We start from the raw sequence: 22,546 nt of genomic DNA, 5'->3' as shown, positions 1-22,546 counted from the left end.
GTGACGTCACTCCCAGCTCGCTCACAGCCTGGCTGGGACTGAGCCGCTGGAGAAGCAGCGGAGGGGTCGCGTTCTTTTTCTTCTCCTCCTTCCTCCTCCGCTATGGAGGCGAGTTCCGCTCTTCCTCATGCATGGGACTAACCAGCGGGACTTTACCGGTGAAGTTTCCAGTTCCGATGTTCCGCGCAGCCCGGCCAGCGCTACCACAGCCCTCCTAAGGTATTTAAGGTCTTTTTCTCCTGCTCCTTCTGTAACTGCAGAGGAGCTGAGGAGGAGGAGGAGGAGGAGGAGGAGGTGGGGGGGGGGGCGTGAGGGGGGGAATGAACGCAGGACTGTTTGTGAAACTCAGAAACTCTTGGGTTCAGTGGGGAAAGAAAGTGACGGCACCGCGGGCTTCTTCTTTGGCTTTCCCTTCCCAGCGGGAGGGGAGAGTCTAATGCTCCGCTAATCTTGTTCTTGTGACCGGGTTCAGCGCCGACGACGCTCACCTTTCCGAGGGACCTCCACCGAAAAGCGTCGGGATGAAAACTACGCGTGCTACGTACAGAAACTGCTCGCTGGTGCAAAAACATACACAACGCTCAAACTCGCCTTTCTGTCTTTCTTTCTCTCGTATCGTGCAAGTTGTGGAGGACAGGGCAGGTGAGCTTTACTGTGCGGGAATCTCTGGAATGCGAGGTCGCAGAGATCCAGACACTCCTCGCCCGCAGAGATAAACTTACCTTTACCCTCACGCTTTACTCCGCTGCGCTCAAACTACGCCATATTTAATGACCCTAATCTGCATTAGGCGTGTGTTTCTTTTTCCCTTTTTAACGTGAACCGTGATTCTCGTTGCTTTGTGTTGTGCAGAAACTACTTACCCTTCTCTGAGGGACACGGAGGACTCACCTTTTTATTATTGCCCCTCAGGCTGTGAGGGGAAAGAGTCACATTACCTGAGCTAATGCATTTTAATGCAGCTTTCATTAAGTGTGGTTGATTGGGTGGCTGCTTTTCTCAAATCCAAACCCTGTCATTTAGAATTTATAGCATCAGGGAGCACACATGTCCTTCATCACTTTGGATTGAGGAGTGATCTGAAATGCACAATATATAGTTTCACAACCCAGTGCTTGTCTATATGAAGTGTGACGAATATAATGAAGAATAGAGGAGTTTACCAATTAACTTGCATCCTCCTGTTTGCTATGTTTATATTTATTATTACTATGTTTTTATGCATAATTGCAACCAAGGCAGCGAAAACACAGGAGATCGAATAAGCAGCCGTTCATTTTGTTGTGATGAATTCTCACCAAAGGTCAAGTCTCATACTTGATGCATGAAAAGGATGCTGTTGCCATGCAGACATAGAAAGGCTTCCGCCCTCATCAGCGATTGCGACCAGATTGCAAGATAATTGTATTTTCAGCCAATTAACAGTGGGAGTGCATATGGCAAATGACATCATATGTGAACTCTTTGTCACACTCTCTCAGTCTAATACACTCACACACACCCGAGAGGAATCTCTGGGTTACTCCCCTCGTGATTCACATTACTGCACTAGATACACACACACGGTGCTGCACAGCTGACAGCCACTGAGGTTGGTTTGCTGTGGAATTGAAACAACAGCGTGATGTTGGATTGAAGAGTCAAACTCTCCCACTTGTTATTTTGTGTGTGTGTTGGCTTCAGTAGTTTATGTTTGCACCTAAAGCAGTGAGACTGTTGGGCACAAGGCGAGCAGCTTCAGCAGGGCGGACGTGCAGCCAACCAGTTGTCAGTTTCATTTGTCCTGCTCCTTGGTGTGTGTCATTCCTCCCATACGAGGCAGTGATGCATGTTTGTGAAACTTTGTGTATCGATTATGCAGGTGATGCAGTGGATTTAAAAAGTATTGTTTCCCTGAAGCACAATCTCTGCCACAGAGGGAAAAAAAACCCACAACTGCTAAATACCTTTTGTGTGCTGGTGTCATTGTTCGACCCTGCCTTTACGGTGAGTTCCTTTTAATGGGAACTGACAACGGTTGAATAGTTTAGCACCCTTTGGCGGGCCTTTCTTCTCCGTATTATTTTCCCTCCCTAACATCAAGGCTTAAACCCTCAGTCTTATGTTGCATGTCAGCTTTACTTTTTTCTGCTACGATCAAGAAGTACCAACCCCCTTCCTCCAAAAGGGAAAGAATTTCCAGTCTGTGCCTCGCAGGCTGGATGTTTGGTTATTTTCCTTGTGTCTGTGCATATGTTTGTTAGTGAAGTGTTGAAGTATCAGCCTCTTCATTCAGCAAATCAAGAGAAGGCCAGCATCCCTTGTGTACACTTCAGTCAGTCAGGTGCTCTTAATAGTCGAGCTTTTACAGAGCGGCCGTCAGCTTCTTGTGTTTAATTTACTCAGTTACCCGCCCTTGAGTGTATCTTTTATGATTTGCTGTTTTCATAACGTACAGAGCGAGTGCTCATACATACCAGCACATGATTGACCTTGCATTACAAATCATTTGTATTACACACAAAGATGCAGATTTGTTTTAAAATGAGACCTATTCAATGATAAAGGTTTGTTTATTATATCTTGGAAGTTCCCTCAGCTGTGTCTGCAGTGTGGGCTGGTAATAATAGTTTGCAGATGAAAATCAATCAAAAGAGAAGGATTTATTTATCCTATGTAGTGGATTTTTTTTTCACATCAAATCCACCCGACATTGCTTTTTTTTTCCATCGCACATTTGCATGGTGTGGTCTGATGAGAGCTGATCTTACTCTGCTGCCTCCCCTTGACAACAAACCACACATAGAGAATTTCCATCATGAACTTTATATCTGTCTTGTCATATCCCTCCAGAGATTTTCAAAATAAAGCAACAAGCACTGAAATTATTCAAAAAATTATATATCTAAAAATATATTGTGAAGTTTAAAGTTATAATTGCCCAGAATATTCCTTTATTAGTGTTGCTGTCTTATCATATTAAAAAATGGAAGAAGCACATGTCACAAATACATTCAGTCTTGTGGTGGCATGTGTGAATAAGCCTTGACATGTGCGGCTGCTGGTGGGTTGTTGATCTAACTGGATATGTAGATAGATTCCTGAAAGAGCTCCAGATTTCATGCTTTGGCTGGACCCTGGACAGCTAAAGATAATACAGAACACAAAGCATGTCAGCGCTTTCAGAGATTAGGTGGACAATAGATTTTTGTCCAGTAAAATAGCCCTCCACAGACCTGATATGCTGAGTCAGAGAGACAGCCCCTCGTCAGTGTCTGTTGTTTGGACAGCAGCAGCAGAACTTTTCCACTGTCCCTTTGCTCCACATTACTTTGCCTTACTACTGAAGTCTTCCTGCAAGTTAATTCCTAAAACCTTTCCATCAATTTAGCCATACTTGGCTGCAGATTTTTCTCAACAGGGTGTATAATACCTGGTTGAATATTTGAAAGTACTCACATTACCACCCAAGGAAAAAGCTCTCTCTTTCTCTGCTGATGGTTAAAGAATGCTACAGGAGTTCGTCCCATGGGGAGTACATGACAAAATAAATAAACACCACTGAAAACACTACTAAAGCCTCTACAGTCATATACATATGTAATGACTTAAGCCCCTAATCAACTGGTCAAAAAATCCACAAACATCTGGCTTTTGTCTACAATTGAAATGGACACAATCGGAGTTCACTCCGGTGAAATGACTCTGCAGGAGACACAGGTTTTTATCAGTGATCGAAACCCAGATGAATGCAATAATTTCTTTCAGGCACGACGCAATGACGCACATTGATCATTGGCATGTAAATAGCCATGCACGTTTGTGCACAATGTGCAACAGTTATTTTTTCTTTGTATTATGCAAGGTGCATGGCACTTTTTACATCAAACATCTACTAGCTGCTTTTGGTCTGAATGAGGATAGTATTTATATGCAAGTGTTTGGTTTAGAATGAGTGCAACAACCATTGTTACAAAATACAAAGAACCAAAACAAACCCTCCTGGTGGACATTGTGGAACTACTAATTGTTTTCAGCTTTTTTGATGATTCAATTAGTTCTCTCTCAGAGTGATTTAGTTTTCAGTCAATTGACATATTTCTTAATTTCAGCACACATGTCGCTAAACACAAACTCAGGCTGTGTGCTTCTTATTTTAGACTTTGAAAAGCTCAAACTGCTTGTTTGTGGGATCAGGTGTCATCCCCAGCATGGTATGCGAGTGCACTTGGTGGCTGTATTTAGTCAGAAGGTGAAGGCATCACCCCAATGTCAGGTTACATTCTAGTGAGAACAAGTCCTGCTGCTGCTGTGCCTGGTTCCCTCAAAAGGAAACTGAATCTGTGGGGTTTGTCTGATTCACTTCTTAAATGCCAAGACTTTTAAAATATTGCAACAAAGTCAAGTTACCTGTGGAAACAGGGAGTTGTTGACATTGAAAATGAACAAATGTAGCTCAAGCACGCAGCATTTGAAAAGGCATTTTTGTTTGTACAGTTGTGAGACATATGCAGACTGTGATTGCAGATCTTATACTGTCTGTTCTTTCTTTGCCAGTCATTTAATATAGTGGTAACATCAAAGCTGACAAACCTGTGGTTTCAAGGCAATGGTGTACAGGTTGATACAACTCAAACCAATAAAAAAGAACTTCTTCTTTCTGCTCTTTTTGTTTCACAAAGATAAGTTTGGAGCTTTACTTAAAGAAGTAAAAAATATCCCCAAATTTCCATTATTACATTTTTTTCTTTCAGGTTGAAGTGTTTCTATTTGGCTGAAGTCTCGGGCTGTAATGCGTCCAGCTCACAACCCATCCAGCCTGTTCAAGAGGTTATTATTGTCTCAGGAGCAACCGTTTTTTTGGCTCCTGAAGTGCTCTCTCTCCTGCATGCATGTCCATCCCTCTTATTTTTGGGTGCATTTTAAATCCCAGGTGTGCACACATCATTTGAGGTTTCCTGTTGCAGCTAAAATAAACCCAGAAAACCCCCAAAAAACATTACTCACACACAGTTTGGTGGTTACCGGGATGCGAAATTGCGTATTGACATATCATGCATTAAAAATTGCAAAGGTAACTCTGGATATGATGAACACGATGGCACTTGTAGCACCCTACGGAGATAAATTCTATAAAATGCCTCAAATAAAACTATATGTACCTCTGCAAACCTGCAAAGTCATACACCTCCTCCATTAATCATTACAGAGTACAACTAAGGGGAATTTATTTTACTAACTTGTGGGTTATGATTTATTGTTTTCAATTAAATCCCCCTACGATGGATAATCCATATGGTGCCATCTCAGAAATCCTACATTTCCCTCAGCATGCAATGACATTGCAGTCGGAGATATTCGAGTAAGCCCCAGGAATTCTGATGAGCTGCGCCAATAAATTAAAAAAGCTTGGCTATCACACATATCATATATTCAGTTGAACGAAATCATTGTTCCAAAAGGCCAGCTGGTGACAGTTGGCTGACCTGACATTTACGTAAAGTACTTTTTACTTTAAGTAACAAAATCCCTTGTGTCTCTCAGTACCATGTTTCAGTGCATGTCAGTGTCCTGATTCTGAAGGCAAAGAAACAGATTTTACAGATTTTACATTTTGTATTTCATTATTACTTCCCAAGGTTTACTCTGACTTGTCATGCATGTTATTGTACTTGATCTTCAACATTACTATATTTTCTTTCGTAACAATTTAGGGCCAAACTATTTTGAAGTCACTTTATAATTGAAATCTTACGCAAAATAACATTCCTTGGCTGTACATTTTCTACAGTTTTGCCTTACTTTATTCAAGTGTTTTGTTAAATGCAGTAGTCACTGACATATGTATCGTATTTCTTTATTGAGATACACATTTGAACATCTTTAATAACAGGGAAATCAGTTTTAGATGAAATTCAACCATAGATGTATTAAGCAGAACTGGATGTTTGTGGTGCCCCATTTATTCCGATGCACATTTCTCGTTGGAGCATGCACCTAACAAACCAGTCTTCCTTGTGCTTGACCGTGTTTTGGGGTTTATAGTGTCTGCACACAAAAGTCGTTCTCAGTCCAAGCTGCTGAGATCATGTGTCTGAGTCTTGTGCTGGCTGACCTGACAGAATCTCTGTTTGCTCCCTGCACTCATAGGTTGGAAAAAATACTCAATTGTGCAGCTTTTCTAAACTTTAAAAAGGTTTTAGACTATTTAGAAAGATTTATCCACTGTTTCATCTTTTAACTGATTGTTTTGGGTCAATGTGCGTCACACGATGAAACTGAAAAGTCCAGCTCTGTGCCTGCAGGCTTGAGTTCAAAAATTATGTTTTATCTTTTGATGTTGCTCTGTAAAAAATGCTCACAATAGCAATAAAAGCTCTTCAGTGTTTATTTGTTATCCTGTATGATACATCTGAAGTCACATTTGTATTACCTATCGCAGTGATATTGCAATATTTATATTCAAAACAAATCTCTTTTTCCTTTATTTATTTGAATTTGTATTTTTTTCATTCTCCATTTCCTGGAGAGGACAATTTTTTTCAGAATTTTTTCAAATGCAGATCAGCCATCAGGAATTACACATCCAGGACTATGCATATCCATCTTTGTATTTAAGCTTTACAGCACAGAGGAATTCAACCTTTCAATTTGAATATTTTATTCTTGTTTTTCTTCTATTAGTTTGTTAAATACCCCGAAAAACGATTGAAGCAAAGCTTGAGAAGACCAGAGCATACAGCTGCTGAGCCTGGATCTTGTTAATCATTATGAAAAGAAGAGACGCTTTGCGTCAGTATAAACTGATTATGTTTACATCCTGAGGCAGGAAAGCCATTATGATTTCCTGAAAATGGTACTCGTCACTGTCAAAGATTAATTTTCCACCCCCTTCAAATTATTCTTAATTGAAGTGAACATATAAACCTAAGGGGATTAAAAACACTAGATTTTCTCAGTTGTTGTAGAGTTAATCTCAGTTCACTATTAATCGTGAACTGAAGTGGATATAAGCATCCCTTTTTTTACACGGTTGCAAGCTTGCAAACAAAACACATTGTTTCCCCAACCATTGCCTTGGGCCAAACAAAATATTCCATTAATTTTATTTATGTTATATTAATGTACACTTGTTCATCTCAGTGTGAGAGTCTCTGCAGCGTTTCGCTGTCATTTAAGGTTGCGTTTCTCTCTTCTGCTCTCTTTTTCACCTTGTGTGTGTCTCAGTACCTCCCCGCTTACACTGGGCAGAGCAGAGGACAACAGACAGGACAGACAAGTTCATTAAAAGCTTACCAACAAATTTTATAAAGCCTTCTAAAACCAAAGATAGACCAAAGTCAGTCCAAAGTATCCAAATACACACAAACTGCAGATATTGGTGTAGATTCTAGCACACCTCGACATTCATTGAAGGACAAGCTGTGACCCATCTTGGCTGTTACAGAAATAATCCCCCTTTTGGCTCTACAAGACCAATATTGGTAAGGATAGGTGCTAACTAAATAAAAGAGTGCACTAAATTCAATTCAACTCCATACAGGCTTGTAACACTCTGCCCAGACTGTCCAACTCTACAGAACAACTAATGAAATAGAGGAGAAGCCGACAGCTCCCTGCCGAGTTGTATGTATGGCAATAAATAAGGAAGCCATTATTTCTTTATCTTCCACTTTGGCACCTACAACAGTCATTTTTATGAAAAAGCACTCTACTAAGTTGGTCTCATACAATCCATAGCTATGCGATTGATTCGTTTTCTGGGGTGTGAGCTCAGTCATTCACCTAAGGGACACTTTTATACTGTGAGAACCAGGACACTTCTAATAGCTGGACACTTGTTATGCAAATCTTCCTTTTCAATTTTTATCATCCGGATGGTCTCCCGCAGAATCCCGCATGACATACAATTTAAACATGATCGTTTGATAAGCATATGATGCGCTCGGCAGTGAGAAAATGATTGACGCAAGAAATGGAGTTTGGAGTGGTGATAAAACCTGCAGAAGGGGTTAAACCCATTTTTAACTAAATGATTAGATGATTAAATTAGGTTCAAAAATAAACCTCCCAAGCCACGATCCACTTATCTTTACTCAGCGTTGACGATAAGTTTAGTGCATGAAATCTCCTTTTATGTTTTTTTGGTGTTGCATCTGTCCCACAAGGAACAAGTTATTGTATTGACTTGTATATATACACAGTATTCTGCTACAATTCCTCCTGGGGAGAGTGCTGTGGTATTTTGTTGTGTTTGCATTGTAGCTATATGCAGAAAAGCATTAGAGTGTTAAATGTATTTGTCCAACAATGTGTGACAGGATCTTGCACAAACCCTGATTCCATTTAAGGTATTTACATCCAATCAGAATAATTTATGTCCAGTTCTGTCACTACACATTACTGGTGATGCTGTGGTGGAAACAGCTGATGATCCTCTCCGCTCCCCATTAGCTGAGGTATTGTTGCGAGGAAATTATTTTGAGCGTGAATGATCACTATGGGAAATTGTTCTCAGAAAGTTGGTCATGGGTTTGTACTGCTGCGGAGTGCAAACATGGATTATTCGGTTTGCAGTCTTCTTCCCCGTGCCCTCTTTGAGTCAACATATCTGGCGAGATAAAGTGCAGCTTAGAGGGTTTGGATGTGGTGTGTGGCATTGGTGTGTGGCAGGTTTGTGTTTACAATGACTGCGTTTCCTGCCTTTGCGGCGAGGAGAGCCCTGCCCCGTGGACACACATGTTCAGATAGGCCGCAGGTTATTGCAACGTTTGTCAGGGTAAAGTTGAAGGTGTGAGGCAGGGTGCAGCCTCTGAATGATTCTTCTCATGTCCACTTTGTTGAGAAGTTGTAGGGATTAGTGTCAGACTATTGTCTTCACTCCATACCTCTTACCTTGCTATATCCTAAATCAAATGAAGGACGGGTATGTGTCTATTTAAAGGTGACAACATCGTTCCCTGCTTATTCAGGGTAATGATTGATAGAGTGATTGTGTGTGTGTGTGTAACTCTGTTTTTGCTTTGGAAAGTAGACATTCCTTTGCCGTTGGGTGTGTCAATATGAGCAAAGCATTTTCAGCTGTAGAGAGCAGCAGAAAGTCAAACATCGAGGGATCTAATAATAACTTTTTGTGTTTTGCTGCCTGCCGTCCATCATATGCAGCGTTTTTACACAGAATCTGACATCCTCCGTAGACACATGTGGCACCTACTAAAAGGTAACAGTATGCTGATACTTAGAGAAGAGAAGCAAACAGAGGTTATGGTTAATCAGTGACATCAAGAGTACCATTTGTATATTAGTTTTACCAACAGTCCGAAACCAGCTCAGAAAGAAATAGCTTGTCAGGACCTCAGTCAGGTCTTCCTAACCATGTGCTTAACCCAGCAGTGTGTAGTGGGGGATTTTGGAAGCAATTTTGCAATTCAGTCTCTTGCTATTAAACATATTATTGCTGTCATGAATGTTTTTAGCAAATTGAAAAAAATTTGAATTTCTGAATTTGTGAGGCTGAGATCCTTTGAATGTGATAGATTAAACAGGACCATGTTCCTTTTATTCAGAGAAGTCAATGCTGTGTTTTAAAGTAGCAATTAAGCGTAACTGGTCTTTGGGGATGCTGTTGTAGCTCCTGAGAGATTAGTCATGGGACTTTCTCCTTACAGAGCTTTCACATGCTACATAATGCTGCCACTTCACCCTTGATTTATAAGCAATCATGTGTCACAGGGGACTGAGCGCCAGATACACCACATTTCATTGATCAGTCCTGCATGCTCAGGTTGAAGTTGTTTACCCTCTTTAGGCCGCTACAGCAAATCCAGGACTGCATGAAAGCTTTAGAAAAGTGCTATAAAGTGAGTATGCTCTCAAAATCAATCGTCAATTAACTCAATATGAAGAGCAAGAAATAAGGAAAACAAATCTATGTGTGGCATAGCTTTTAAAACAGCACCAACTCTACACAGCTTTTCAAGGTACTGCAGGGAGGTTGTTCCAAGTATCTTGGAGAACTACCCACAAATCTTCTATAGATTTACAAAAGCTATATCCTTAAGTGTTAGCTTTATAAATTCTCTGTGTTCAGGTGTTAAATGCAGCATTAAGATCTGTAAAATAGTTATTAGTTTACTGCACACAATGTGGCTCTTAACAAGTAGATATTTTCAGATTTCACTCCCATGTATTCTCAAGTTTGGTTCCATGCATGGAATTTAAATTGTAAACTATAAACTATACTTTGTTCTGCCCCAACGCAAGGTGCTGTAGATAAGAGACGTAGTCTGCTTTAACTTAAGCAGCTCTGGGCTCTGTTTGTTCTTGCAGGCTCCTTGGCACTCAGCTTGTCTTCATTTGTCTGTGTTGAATGACTGTGACCCGGTGTCACTCAGCCTCCTGAAGACAAACCTTTATCCCGCTCTCTGACAGACAATGGGTCTTTTGACTTACAGGAACACTGCATTCAGATGATGGCACTTTATCTCATCTTGAGGTAAAAAGTCATAAATTAAGGGACATGTCAGTCGGCACATTTTCTGGTGGTGTCAACTTTAGAGAAGTAAACGGAAATGAAGCTGGAAAAGAAACTGAGATAAAAAGATAAATTAAGTTTTAAGTGTTTAGGTGCAGGCTGTTTCCTGCTTTAACCTGGGTTCTCTCAATAACCTGGTGTGTATGTTAACTTAGCCTGTGTGATGACTAATTTAAGACATGCCGCTGCTTTGCTCCTCAGGGATAGTGACACAAGGCACAGGTGTCTTTCAGAGGGATCACAGAACTTGTAAATCTGTGTCTGCAGGTGAAAGTGATGCGAGAATCTGTTTGAATCTGAGACTGTGAAACTGTCTCAACTCTCTTTGGCACCATTTCCTTTTCTGTCATTCCCATTTTACGCCTAAACGGAGCCTTTCAAATTTGTTGCACAGTTGCTTCCACTTTCTTTTCCTCTTGCCTTGTGAGCCACATTGACTTTGGGAGAGTCACAGGAAGCGGGGTTGTGTAAGAAGCTCCAAGGAGTGGCTGGAGTCTGAGGTCAGTAGATCAGACCATGTGATCCAATGAGTCAGGGTGGGGTCACACTAATACTTTTGGCAGACTTGGATTACGATACTTTAAAGTGGAGATTTATCTACTACTAGAAATAGTATTTTGTCAAAGATGTTTATTATTCCTCGTAGAGTAGTTGGAAAAATGTCCCTGAAAGAAATATGGTTTAAAAGAATCAGATTTAGTTTTATCACTTGTTGCTCCAAAATGATATTGTGCACAGTTTGTTTTGTCTTCTCCTTAGTCAAGAAAATAACCCTAATGGTAATAATTAGACACTGGTTTGCCTCTGTTTAGTACAGACCAGAATGAGGTCATCTTTGCTTGGTTGGAGCTAAGCATTTATAGTTAGGCATCAACGTAATGACAGCCTTGGGAGCTGTTTGGCCTCACCTCCTTTGCTTCTCACCTACTTCTCAGCCTTCTGCTTGCTCCCCAATCTGTCTTTTTAAGTTTTTTTATCTGCCTTAGAGTTCAGCTAGGCCATTTTTTCCTTCGGCATTTAGAGGGAGACACAAAAAAGAAATGTTGAAGAACCAGTCAGCCATGTGCTCATAGGACTGTGGTAGGTTGGCAGCAGCATCGCTGTCTTCACTCCTATCTCAAAGCCGCTGAGAGCAAACCATAGTGAAATTATTGTGGGCCAGATATTTCAGGGGGAACTTCAGAGGTAGGCTCTGATACATATTGTCTTTTTCCTTTGTTTAATAGTGTCTTTAATAGGCTTTCATTCCTTTTTTGTATGTTGTTTTTTCTGCTGCTGTATACCCCACAGTCTGCTTCGTGTGCAGTTTCCTTTCAGGCATGTTTATACTGTAGAGAGTTATTCATTTTGGGCTGATTATATATACAGATTTTGTATGTAGCAAGTCCTTTTTTTCCTTAAGGAGGCTGGTTAGTATCAAATGATATGGTAAAGGTTCACAGAAAAGTCAAATATGATGAGGTCCATTTGCTCTTAATCTAGGGTGATTTATTCCAGCTTACTTTGCAATCATAGTCCTATTTATGTGAACATCCTGAGAGAGAAAGCAATTTTTCCACCCCAACCGAATAGGCAACTTCTGGCAGTTTTCAAATTTGTGCTCAGTCAGTCCTGTCCGTGTTGTTCTCGTCTGTGTCTGTCAGCGAGGAGGAGTTCTGCCAAATTCAAACAGCTTTTCCCATTTCCCGTCGCTACAATTTCTGAGAATAAAGTGCAATGTCCTTGATTCAAAGGCTGCGGTGGAGGTGGGAGGGATTCAGGGCGGGATGTTGCAACACCATGAATGAGCAGGAAAGGAATTTGGGAGACTTGACAAGGGGATACATTAAAAATCCAGTGTGGGCTAACATACTTTCTAGTAGTAAAAGCTTATCTGTCATGTGACGCCAATGGCTCGGTTCAGCTCAGACACCTTGAAATGCTCACGCTGCCTTGATGACAGACTCCCAGAATACCTCAGGGTCACATTTTGTGTAAATGTCTGTGGGGGGGGCTCCCACATGCTTCTTCAACCCACACACACACTGAACTTCATCTGTGGCCTAAAACCTTATGATCTCACTGTAAACAACCAAACCAACTCACATAAACTGAAAGTGCTTAAGAATTCTTCCCTTGTGCACAGTGGTGAGGGCATTTCCATAACAATATATGACCCTTTTAACCCCTAAAAATTATGTCTGTCTGCACTAAATTGGCTCCCTCAGTAGAGCTACTGTATATCGAGTTATACATTCGCCCTCAGGCTTCCATATTTCATGAGGAATACTATAATAGACTCTTTGAGGGAGGGAGTGATAAGTTAAAGCAGTAGGGATATTTTGAAAATTACCATATGGTTATTTTATGGTGTTTGCAATGGCAATATTCCACCACACATTCACATGTGAAGAGGTTCTTGTACATGCACCATTTTTACTGCTTTTAATCGATTATTGGACATTTAAATTTAGGGCTATTTGACTAAAGCAATATTTAGCTACTCATGCCGCACATCCTTCAAAATATAGTGATGTAGAAACCAGTCTTTGTATTCTTATCTTGGAGATGACAGCAGCAGTGACTCTATGAAGCAGTTAATGTCATAGGAAAATCCCTGTTTCCCTCAAGTCACATAGCTCCTTTTTTAATAGACCCCTTGCTCTTGTCTGCCGCTGCAGCTCTGAGCTGTGGGGGGCGGCAGGATGAACATTGCTGCCACATCAGCCGCCATCCTCCCCACTGTCGACAGATTGTGTGTTTGATGTGTGATTTCATTTATTCACTTCACCTATCAGCTTTGAATATGAATTTCTGGGTGTTTTTCCCTTATTTGTCTATGAGACTGAATTACATACACAAATCATTATTTATCTCATGTGTTGTCTCAAGGCCATATGGCATTGATTTGGACTGTCACAGACATGAAACATTGACAGTGTTGTTTTCTCTTTGGGCCATATGGCATGTGTGGGTGTGTTTGTGTATTGCTGGTGGTGGCGTGTGACCATTGATAGTCACTTCCCTGCATCATTCGCCTATGTGTATCAGGGAGGGCTTGACAAAGAGCGTATTTCCGAGTAAATAGCGTTTGCACACACACACACACACACACACAGTCTGGATGTGTGGGTAAGATGGTGGGGGCTTTTTTCGGTTGTTTGTAGAGTTCTTGTATTGATCAGATCATTGTGTGTTTTTTTGTTTGTTTGTGTGTCTGTGTCCATGTAGGAGGAATGCCAGCTCCTGAGCAGAGCCCAGTGACGGAGGAGGGGCTTCTGCTGACCATCCACGACAGTTCAACTGGCCGCAACATGGAGGCTGACAACACCGCCAACAACATCCTGGCCTCTGTCAAAGAACAGGTAGGGTGCCTCTTCCATTCATACTGCACTAAGAAGCCCACTGATTGATGATACATCTCTCACATCATGGCACTGTTTCTGCTTTTACGAACCATTCATGCACAATGACATTTCTAGAACCCTAACATTGCCTGGGTGGTGGGCTAATAAGTATGACAAATGTGTTGCATTTGTGTCACGCACCCTGTTCTCACAGTAGTGATACATCATACCTCTGTGGCACAGAGTGTTGGGCTTGCACCCTGAATGTTTCAACAATGACCTCTATCATAACTCAAGGGTTGTCCACTAACAAGAAGGTTGATGGTCTGAATCCATGCTCCTCCGGTCTGCATGCCAAAGTGTCCTTGGGCAGCACAGTGAACCCCAAATTGCCCCTGAATGAATGTGTGTGAAAGGGTGAATGTGACTTGAAATGTAAAGCCCTGGGCTTTCATTGGGCGCCAACACTAGATAAGCGCTATACAGATACAGTTCATTGAACATTGTACGACAACATGAACATTTAGACTGACTATATTTGAAAGCAAATCCTGGACATTAAAAGGTCTCAGGAAGCCAAGTGGTGTACTAGACGCTACCTTGTCCCTGTGATTGGTGATACTGAAGCAGTGACGTCTCTGCTGGTCCAATCATCAGGCTGCCAGACTCACTCCCTTCTACAAACAACGACGAGTGCCACAGGATGTCAAAGCATCACAGGGGGGCCCTCATTCATACAATACCCAATTTGCTCTTTCATTGGCAGCTGAGCCTTTCAGTTATCCGCTCTCATTTCATTTACAGCTTTTTTATTTGTAGCTAGTGTGCTCCTTGGTGAGTTTTTAATTATGTTGATTGTTCAGTGAAGTTATTGTTCCATAAGGCACACCACCTCAAGTACATCAACAAAACTAATAATGTCCAAAGTTTTTATTGTGCAATATTTATTATTGGACGTGTGATCCACTGGTTGAACCTGTCCTGACACAGAGCACAATGCAGAAAGCTGTCATTTCTCAGCGTGTAGTGTAATCAAATGGTCAGAGTGGACTGCGTTTACTTTGTGTCTTGTGCAAACATTTAAGTGGAATAAGCCAGAATAGGAGCCATTGGTTGTTTATTGCCAGCAGTCATGGCCTGGCTTGCATCAGGCGACCAGTAGGCTCATCTCCTGCAGGGACTGTGAGCCTGTGGAAGGACAAGCCCTCTGACTCATCCTATCTTTGCTTGTCTCTGTGTGATTCATTCACACACGCCTCTAGAATACACACATATATATATATATATATATACACACACTTTCCCTCCCTCTGTGGCTTCACTCCAGTCCTCCATATTCTTGGAAATCCAGCACAATACACACTAGGCTAAAGAGATTTTGCTCAATATTGATGATTTGTCACTCTGTTTTCTCCCATACCTCTTTTTTTTCCTGAATGAGAAGAAGTTGACTTACTCCTTGAAGTGAGTTAAATGAATTCTCTGGTATTTACTTTCAAACATCCGACATTAATCCCATTTAGGCTTACTGCAGGAAAGTGTCTTCTGTTCACACGAGCAAATGAGGAAGTAAGTAAGGAAGGAAGGAGGGAGCACCTGGCGATGTCACTTCCTTCCCTGGAGTTATTCCTCGGTGGTTAGTCCGGTTCAAGCAGATATCCATGTAGGCAAGCAGGAAGAGCGAGTGCTCTGCCTGAGTCGCTGCTTTTGTAGAGTGACTCGCCGGAGACATGCCTCAGAGGGGATTCCTGGTGAATAGTCAAGACTGTAAAAAGACTGTTCTCAGTATTTAACAGAGTTTCAAAAGCAAAGAGGGTGAGTAAGAGCGAAAGTCAGAGGAGGTTAGAGACTATGCTGAATGTGAGTGTTTTTTTTTTTTGCTCTCTGCATTTGAGTGAGGTTTTCCTGTGATTGTTGAGCGTCAGAGCTATGAGGGATCCAGTTGTTGATGTAAACATGCAAGTCTGCTGTGCTGTAGCTGTGGCCACAGTTAGGGCTGGGGCTTTGGACGACTGGGTGTTTGGTAAGTGTTTACACGATGGCTCTATTATCTTTCATGTTTTTATATCTGTGTCTTTTCCTTTGCTTGTTTCCCTGTGTTCTGTCGCTCCCTGCCTTCTTTCATCTCTCTCTCTTTCCAAACTTCTGTTGCTGTCATTGGTGTAGTTACAGCTGCAGAGGCTTTGCCCAGATGCCCAAACAAGGACAGATTCCTCAACATATTATGATTGCATGCTGCCTGTGTTCATTTGCTTGAATTTATGTCCCCTTTTTTTGTCTCTCTGCTAACAAGTCCCTGTCTTTTTTGCCAGTAGTTTCAGGATTTGGTTCTGTTATGCTGCCACTTGTATTTAGGCTTAAGTTCAGTCTTTGCTCTGCACTTCTCCAGTAGCATTGATCCATCATCTGAATGACACATCCATAATGGTTTAGTACAGACCCCATTTAAGTGTTGAAATGTCAGTGTTTTTCTTGCTGCACGTTCCTACTTGCTTCAAGGAGCACAAAGTGTTTCTCAACCACAGAAGCCTAAAAAAATGGTATGGTAATTCTGAATAAACTTTACATATATCCCCTCTTCAATACTTATTATCTCTTCAAATTTTAATTCAACCTAAGGGTGCTTATCAAGGATTATCTAAGACCTAGATTTTTATCGAGTAATTTAAGCAGTGGAAGGCTGTGGCACTCATTTTGACAGATCAGACAGGCTTTTGTATAGATTCAGCAATCACGATGCTTAAGTGTGTCTTGTGAGAAAAGTAATCTGGATAAAATGTAATTATTAAATAATGTTTCTCATTTTGATAGTATTTAGCTAATCTATGAAAACTATGAATAGTAAAGCGTATACTTTTGAGGTGAGAGTGTAATTGATTTAATGTGATCTAACATGGATGGCAGATACTGCTTCATTAGACGTCAGCTGCTGCTTCAGTAGTGACACCACAGCTGCTTGTTATAACACTTAACGTGACAGCCTATTTTCTTAACGCATCATTCACCGACAATGTGTCTCCTGTACTCGAAATCAAGGCTCTCTTCTGCTTCATCGACCAAAAAAATGGCAGATGGGGGACATGACTTGATGATAATTCTATATTATCATTTATTAATTCTCAGTGGGATAGTGTCAAAAATGATATGAACATGTTTTTTTTTTTACTAAATTCTGTTATTCAAAGAAGGATTCTGAAAAAATGTCAATGATAAACCAACGAAATAAGCTGCTGATGTATTATATTTGTAATATTTTGAAACACAGATTATCAATGGCCGAAAAAATATTGCTCAGCCTGACTGAGACATTATATCAGAAAGGAAATGTTAGATGGGAGATGAACATTGGCCAATTCAGTGTTAACCTAATCTAATTCTGGAAGATTTCACCATTATCAGAAAATAGAATATAATGCTGAATAATGAACATTACAAAGAGAGACAGATACGTAGCGCAGATAGATTCCCCAGTTTTTAGTCTGGTTTTCTCAAGCCACAACTCATATAACTGTAACTTTAATCTCAAATATACAAATAACTGAAAAAGAAGACAATTTAAATCAACGAAAAGTGAACAAGTGACTTTTGAACCAACTTCCTTGAAACTTAGTGAAGAGTCGGGTATGGGTCAAGGAAGAACCCATTCACTTTTAGAGCAGATACTTGTTAAGATAGATAGATAGATAGATAGATTACTTTATTCATCCCCGAAGGGAAATTAAGTCGTCATAGCAGCTGGTATATTTGAATACAATAAAATACAATACAATAGAATGAAATAAAATATTGATGTAGAAAGAATAAAAACAGAAACACAAGATGAATAGGTAGATAAGATAACGTGCAGTGGCAATATGATGGTAATAGTGCTGATGATATGATGGTAATGTTATTGTTAGACAGTATATAAAAATAGTACAGTACATATATAGTATATAATATAACATAATATATATTTATATAGATAGTAATTATACCAATATAATAGCAGTATATATTAATAATGGCAGCAACAGTATATATAATAATAATAATAATAATAGTAGTAGTAATAATATAATAATAATATGTACACATGTATATAGACTTATAATGGGGCAGGTCCAGGATTTTTTTTCTTCTTTAACATTGTTAGATACAGCTTTGTTCCTCATTTTTCTGAAGTTCACAAAAAAATAATGCAGAAATAGTCATGAAAACAAATCAGGGATATGTTAAGTCTATGGATTTGGAGCAGATCCAAATAATCATCCAAATTTTTAGAATCCAAATGAGTACATTTTTATGGGGGTTGGTCTTTATTTACCGTACAGCAAAAATTGAAATATATCTACACGATCTCAATACATAATATGATGATAAAGTGGCCAATCAGCCTTGGCGGGGGTACGGCTCTCTGAGTGCCTTTCTTGTTTTAGATTGTATTACAGTAAAAAACATAGTGTTATTGAAATGAATGGAATGAAATATCAGAATTTGCATAAGCTGCAAAAACTTGAACTATGTCGTGATATACTGTCAACCCATATTTACAGTTTTGTGGACAGATTTAGTTTAGCATAATTTACACCTTAGTACTGGAAACAGTTGAAGAACTGCTCAGACTGCATATCACTGCATCTTACATTTACATTGGGCTCCTTTTCCCTCGTCTTCAATGTGCCTCAGTGATGCAGATGGAGGTTCAGTGTAGCGTTCACTTCTGCTGAAGAGCGTTGATGGCTGCATTCAATCAAGTGGCTTTAACCACCAGGTCATTAGTAGAACTCTTGACTGCATTTTTGTCTGAGACTGTGTGCTTTTACATGCACATAAGAAATACCCTTTCCATTGCCTGATAAGTAGACATCTCCACAGTGTTAGAGTATATTCACCTTCAAGAACCATTTACACTGTCCAATACTTTCGAGATTTTTTCTTGATGGAAATGCTTTGCAAGAGCAGAACACAGCGATTGGCTTCAGATGAAATTAACAGATGTCATGGATGTTGACAGATATGAAATATGACATGACATTTTGGAATATATCTCATACTTCTCTCATGTAGAATAATGTTCAAGGTAATTAACCTGAACCTTTTTTCATGTATTGTTTGCCTGCTTAGCTTTTAGATAATGTGTTTGTACTAGGGTGTGTTCTCCTGCTATCATGCTGTTTAAAAGGATTTCAAGGAATAGTTTTGCACATGTTGCATGTAGAGAGAGATCGTTAAAGTATTTCTGGCCTTACTGTTTAAATGTTCATATACACAAATTTCAATGCATATTAGTTTAGCATGAAAACTCTTATAGGTTAAAGATGTTGCTGTAGCCATCATATTCACCAAGCCACATTTGATGTTAAAAAAAAGTGCACAAGAGCCCTTAGGTCGTCTATTTTAAAGAGTGTTCGGAGAGATTTTCATTGATCACTCTGCCCTCCTCTTTGCTGTCCACCACAAATCCTCTGAGAGGAATAACTGCATGAGTGAGGGGCCATTTCATCATGTACATCCTCAATGGCTTCTCAGTATAACTACTTTACTTATGTTTGCGTTAAAGCATCAGCTGGGGAAATGGAAAGAGTGGGAGGGATGATGGTTGATGATGAGACTTGTGATTTGTAACAGCTCCCATAGGTGAAAGGCGCATTCGTTCACAATCATTCATTTTCTCCATTCAAATGGAAAAGACAAAATTTTTCTATATATTTTTTTCAAAAAGATTAGTGTATACAATTGGCAAATTGGCAAAGTGATGTCAGAGGCACAACAACATCAGTGTCAAGTATAGGTAGGCACAGCCCACACAGCACACAGGACGTACGCACGTCATACAGAAGTCTTTGGTCCACTCCCTTAAATTACAATGTGAAACCAAAACTAACCAGATCAAATATTACAATGTGACAAAAACACAAACCCTGGTCCAGACTTTCAAGTGTGAAAACTCCCTGGTGCTTTTATAGCACTAGGAGCTTTAGACATGCAGAGGATGCTGCTGCTGATTTAGTTCTTTATCCTTTCTGTTCTGTTTTGCCCCCTCAAACACAAAAGTAATTATGTGTTCCAATTAGTTCTTGCTATCAAATGTGCCGTTGAGCAGATGATTTCTTGTATCAGATTTTTGTTATTTTGCCCTTGGAAACGCTGTGTTTTGTTATGCTCCTGTCCCTCCTCTATTATGAGGCTTTGCCCTCAGAGAAATGCTGCTATTAGCTGTGCCTGAACATGCCTATATGTACCACACAACTGGCAAAAGGGGCTCTTAGCTTCGCTGTACTATGGTGTTTCAACACAGCACCTCCCAGAAAAACCCACAGTGGAATTTTCCCTCTTTGCAGGGAGTCCATTACACATGAAAAATATGTCTTCTTACTGCTTCTCCCCGGAACAGGGAAGTCAACACTCTGTGACCTTGTTTTATTCTGAATCAGGAACAGATACTCAGGCAGGCTCCAGCTGACCTTGCTTTGAGTGCTACAACTCCAGCATCCTCTTGAAGACTTGATGAGCTGGCTGAAATATCTCCCACATTAAAGAGTGATGCTAGCCACTGTTTTGTTTTAATGAAGCCACACTCAATCTGTGACCCACTTTAAGGACTTAATAGTTTGGGTCAGGGCAAATCTTCAAGACAGAGCTTTTGCTATTATGCATTTCCAAGCCATAAGCGCAGCAGAAAGGTTGAGTTCTCCACCTCCATAGGAGAAATAAGGACTCTAATTACAATCGACTAGCGATTTTCTCCACTCCTCAGGGTCTTATCTGCCTTCCTCTCCCTGGTGCTGCCGCTGTGACACAGGAAAGGAGAAATCTAGAGGCATAAGCATTCTGGCCTCGATTGTAGTCATAAAAATGGAAGGCTAGCTCCGAGCAATTACCCCATAGGGGAGCAGAACAAGTATGAGAGGGAAAAGAGGCTGATTCAGAGGGGAGGGATACAGGTGAAGGAGAGTGCTCAGATATACAGAGGGGAGACAAACTGCTCAGATATAGAGGGAGGGCACGGAGGGTGGCGAGTGAAGGGAAAAGGACAAAAAGTGCAGGTGTGTGAGCATGATGGAGAGAGGCAGAGTCAGACAGGCTGTCATCTGTGAATGGTTCTCTAAAGCACTGTGGCAGGAGGCTGTCAACGCAGAGGAAAAACAGAAAGGAAAAGAGGAAAAGGAGATAATCTGCTCATCATGTCATGTGATGTCAGAAGGGTACGTGTGTGTCTGGGCTGGCACAGCACGGTCGTTTTGAACCAAGCCCAGGGACATCTACCCCCAACTAGCCTGTTAATACTCATCACCATCACTGTCATCATCATCATCATCATAATCACTGTAATTATTGCCGTTGTCAACAATACACGCAGAGGAACAGGTCATCTGGGAGCAGAAGTTGTACTTGGGAAGGTGGAAGCACAGTAAATACTGTTGATGTCCTTGGAATGGCACGTGACTGCCAAGGAAGTTGAGGACATTGACTAGGTGAATGACGTTTATAGTAGTCTCTGGTTCATCCTTTCCCCAAACGTCTTAAAGATGAATGTCTTTAAATGACCGATCCTGAGGTGTTTGTGTAAGTAACTTGAGTCTCTAGACAGGCCTAGGTTGCTTTCTTTCCTCATCTGACCTGCAGCAATGTTCTTTGTCTGACACAATACCTCTTAGTAGAACTATATTCACAATGCTACATGAATTGCAGTGGCCAGGTGACTGATCTGCTGCAGCATTTTGGCTTTTTTACCAATTGAGGAGATACAGAATGCTTTTTCTGAGTAACACATATTTATTGGCATTATGTCATGGCATTATTATCATGTTTGGTTTTGTTGAAGCTCCACTGCTTGTAGCTGCACAAAGAACAACAGTGAGTGTTGTGCAAACCTTGTTTGAGATCTGGTGAATGGTGAAAGAACATATGAGATTTTATAGGGACAATCTCAAAGATTTTCATTTGAATGAATCGTTGTTAAGTCATCATCATGGGGTAACAAAGTGGTGGCTGAGCCTAGAGCCCAAAATCTTTTTTTTATATTTCTCTGAGGTAGACAGTATTGATAAAGAACTGAATATTTTCATTCATCATAATGCATGTACAAAACAAGACAACTATTATTTTTTGAACATTTGATCAGTTTCAATATTGCAGAGAATGATGGAACAAGAAGGTGCAGCCACAGTGAGTATTTGTTTGGTCGGAGATAAAATATGCAGCAGAATTTATGTTTTCGGATCCACATATCTACACATCTTAAATATCATCAAATATATGATGAACCTTTTTGATAATATAATAATATAATTTTATATGATGCCACATATTGCTGGATCCACTTGAACTAGTAATGGTGCATAAATTGTGCTTTTTAAAGTGTAATTATGAGCATCACGCTATGAATGCTAATGAGGCAGAAATGCTCTACTCCTTTGAATTAAATGGAGGGAGAAAAGGACACCCATAATCCTTTGAATTTAGCCTGTTGCCAACATATTCCTGTTGTTTGCTCAAACCACCTGTGCCAATCACAACTTGCCGACAAATTCAATACCAGTGACTTCGTCATTTTAGGTTACTAAAAGTCAGTGCTGAATTGTAAACTTCCCATTTACAATTACTTATAATGTAGTCATTATAAATGAGTGTCTGTACAAATGAATGGGAAAAAACTAAATAACGTATTGTGAGAAAATGTAAAAACTTAAAAAAAAATTCAACAATAATTTTCAAGCTATTG

At 40.3% G+C, this 22,546-nt stretch overlaps 1 protein-coding gene across 8 annotated transcripts in view; it reads left to right on the top strand.

Moving 5' to 3' along the window:
* The first annotated feature begins 24 nt into the window (after window positions 1-24).
* Window positions 25-22,546, top strand: part of pkp4 (plakophilin 4) — a 71,735-nt gene continuing 49,213 nt past the window's right edge. For 3 of the 8 annotated variants that reach the window (XM_069532233.1, XM_069532234.1, XM_069532230.1), the window contains exons 1-2: window positions 61-219; window positions 13,724-13,857. In XM_069532233.1, the coding sequence (XP_069388334.1) occupies window positions 13,729-13,857 (129 nt within the window). In that variant the 5' untranslated portion in view covers window positions 61-219; window positions 13,724-13,728. Of the gene's footprint in view, window positions 220-11,678; window positions 11,699-13,723; window positions 13,858-15,708; window positions 15,863-22,546 lie in introns of those variants that run through there. The other 5 variants (XM_069532235.1, XM_069532237.1, XM_069532236.1 and 2 more) reach the window with 5 other exon arrangements.

Source organism: Paralichthys olivaceus, chromosome 10 (genome assembly GCF_024713975.1).
Source record: "Paralichthys olivaceus isolate ysfri-2021 chromosome 10, ASM2471397v2, whole genome shotgun sequence".
NCBI classification, from domain to species: Eukaryota; Metazoa; Chordata; class Actinopteri; order Pleuronectiformes; family Paralichthyidae; genus Paralichthys; species Paralichthys olivaceus.
The sequence above is the reverse complement of the archived record's forward strand: the minus strand, read 5'-3'. Positions and strand labels throughout refer to the sequence as shown.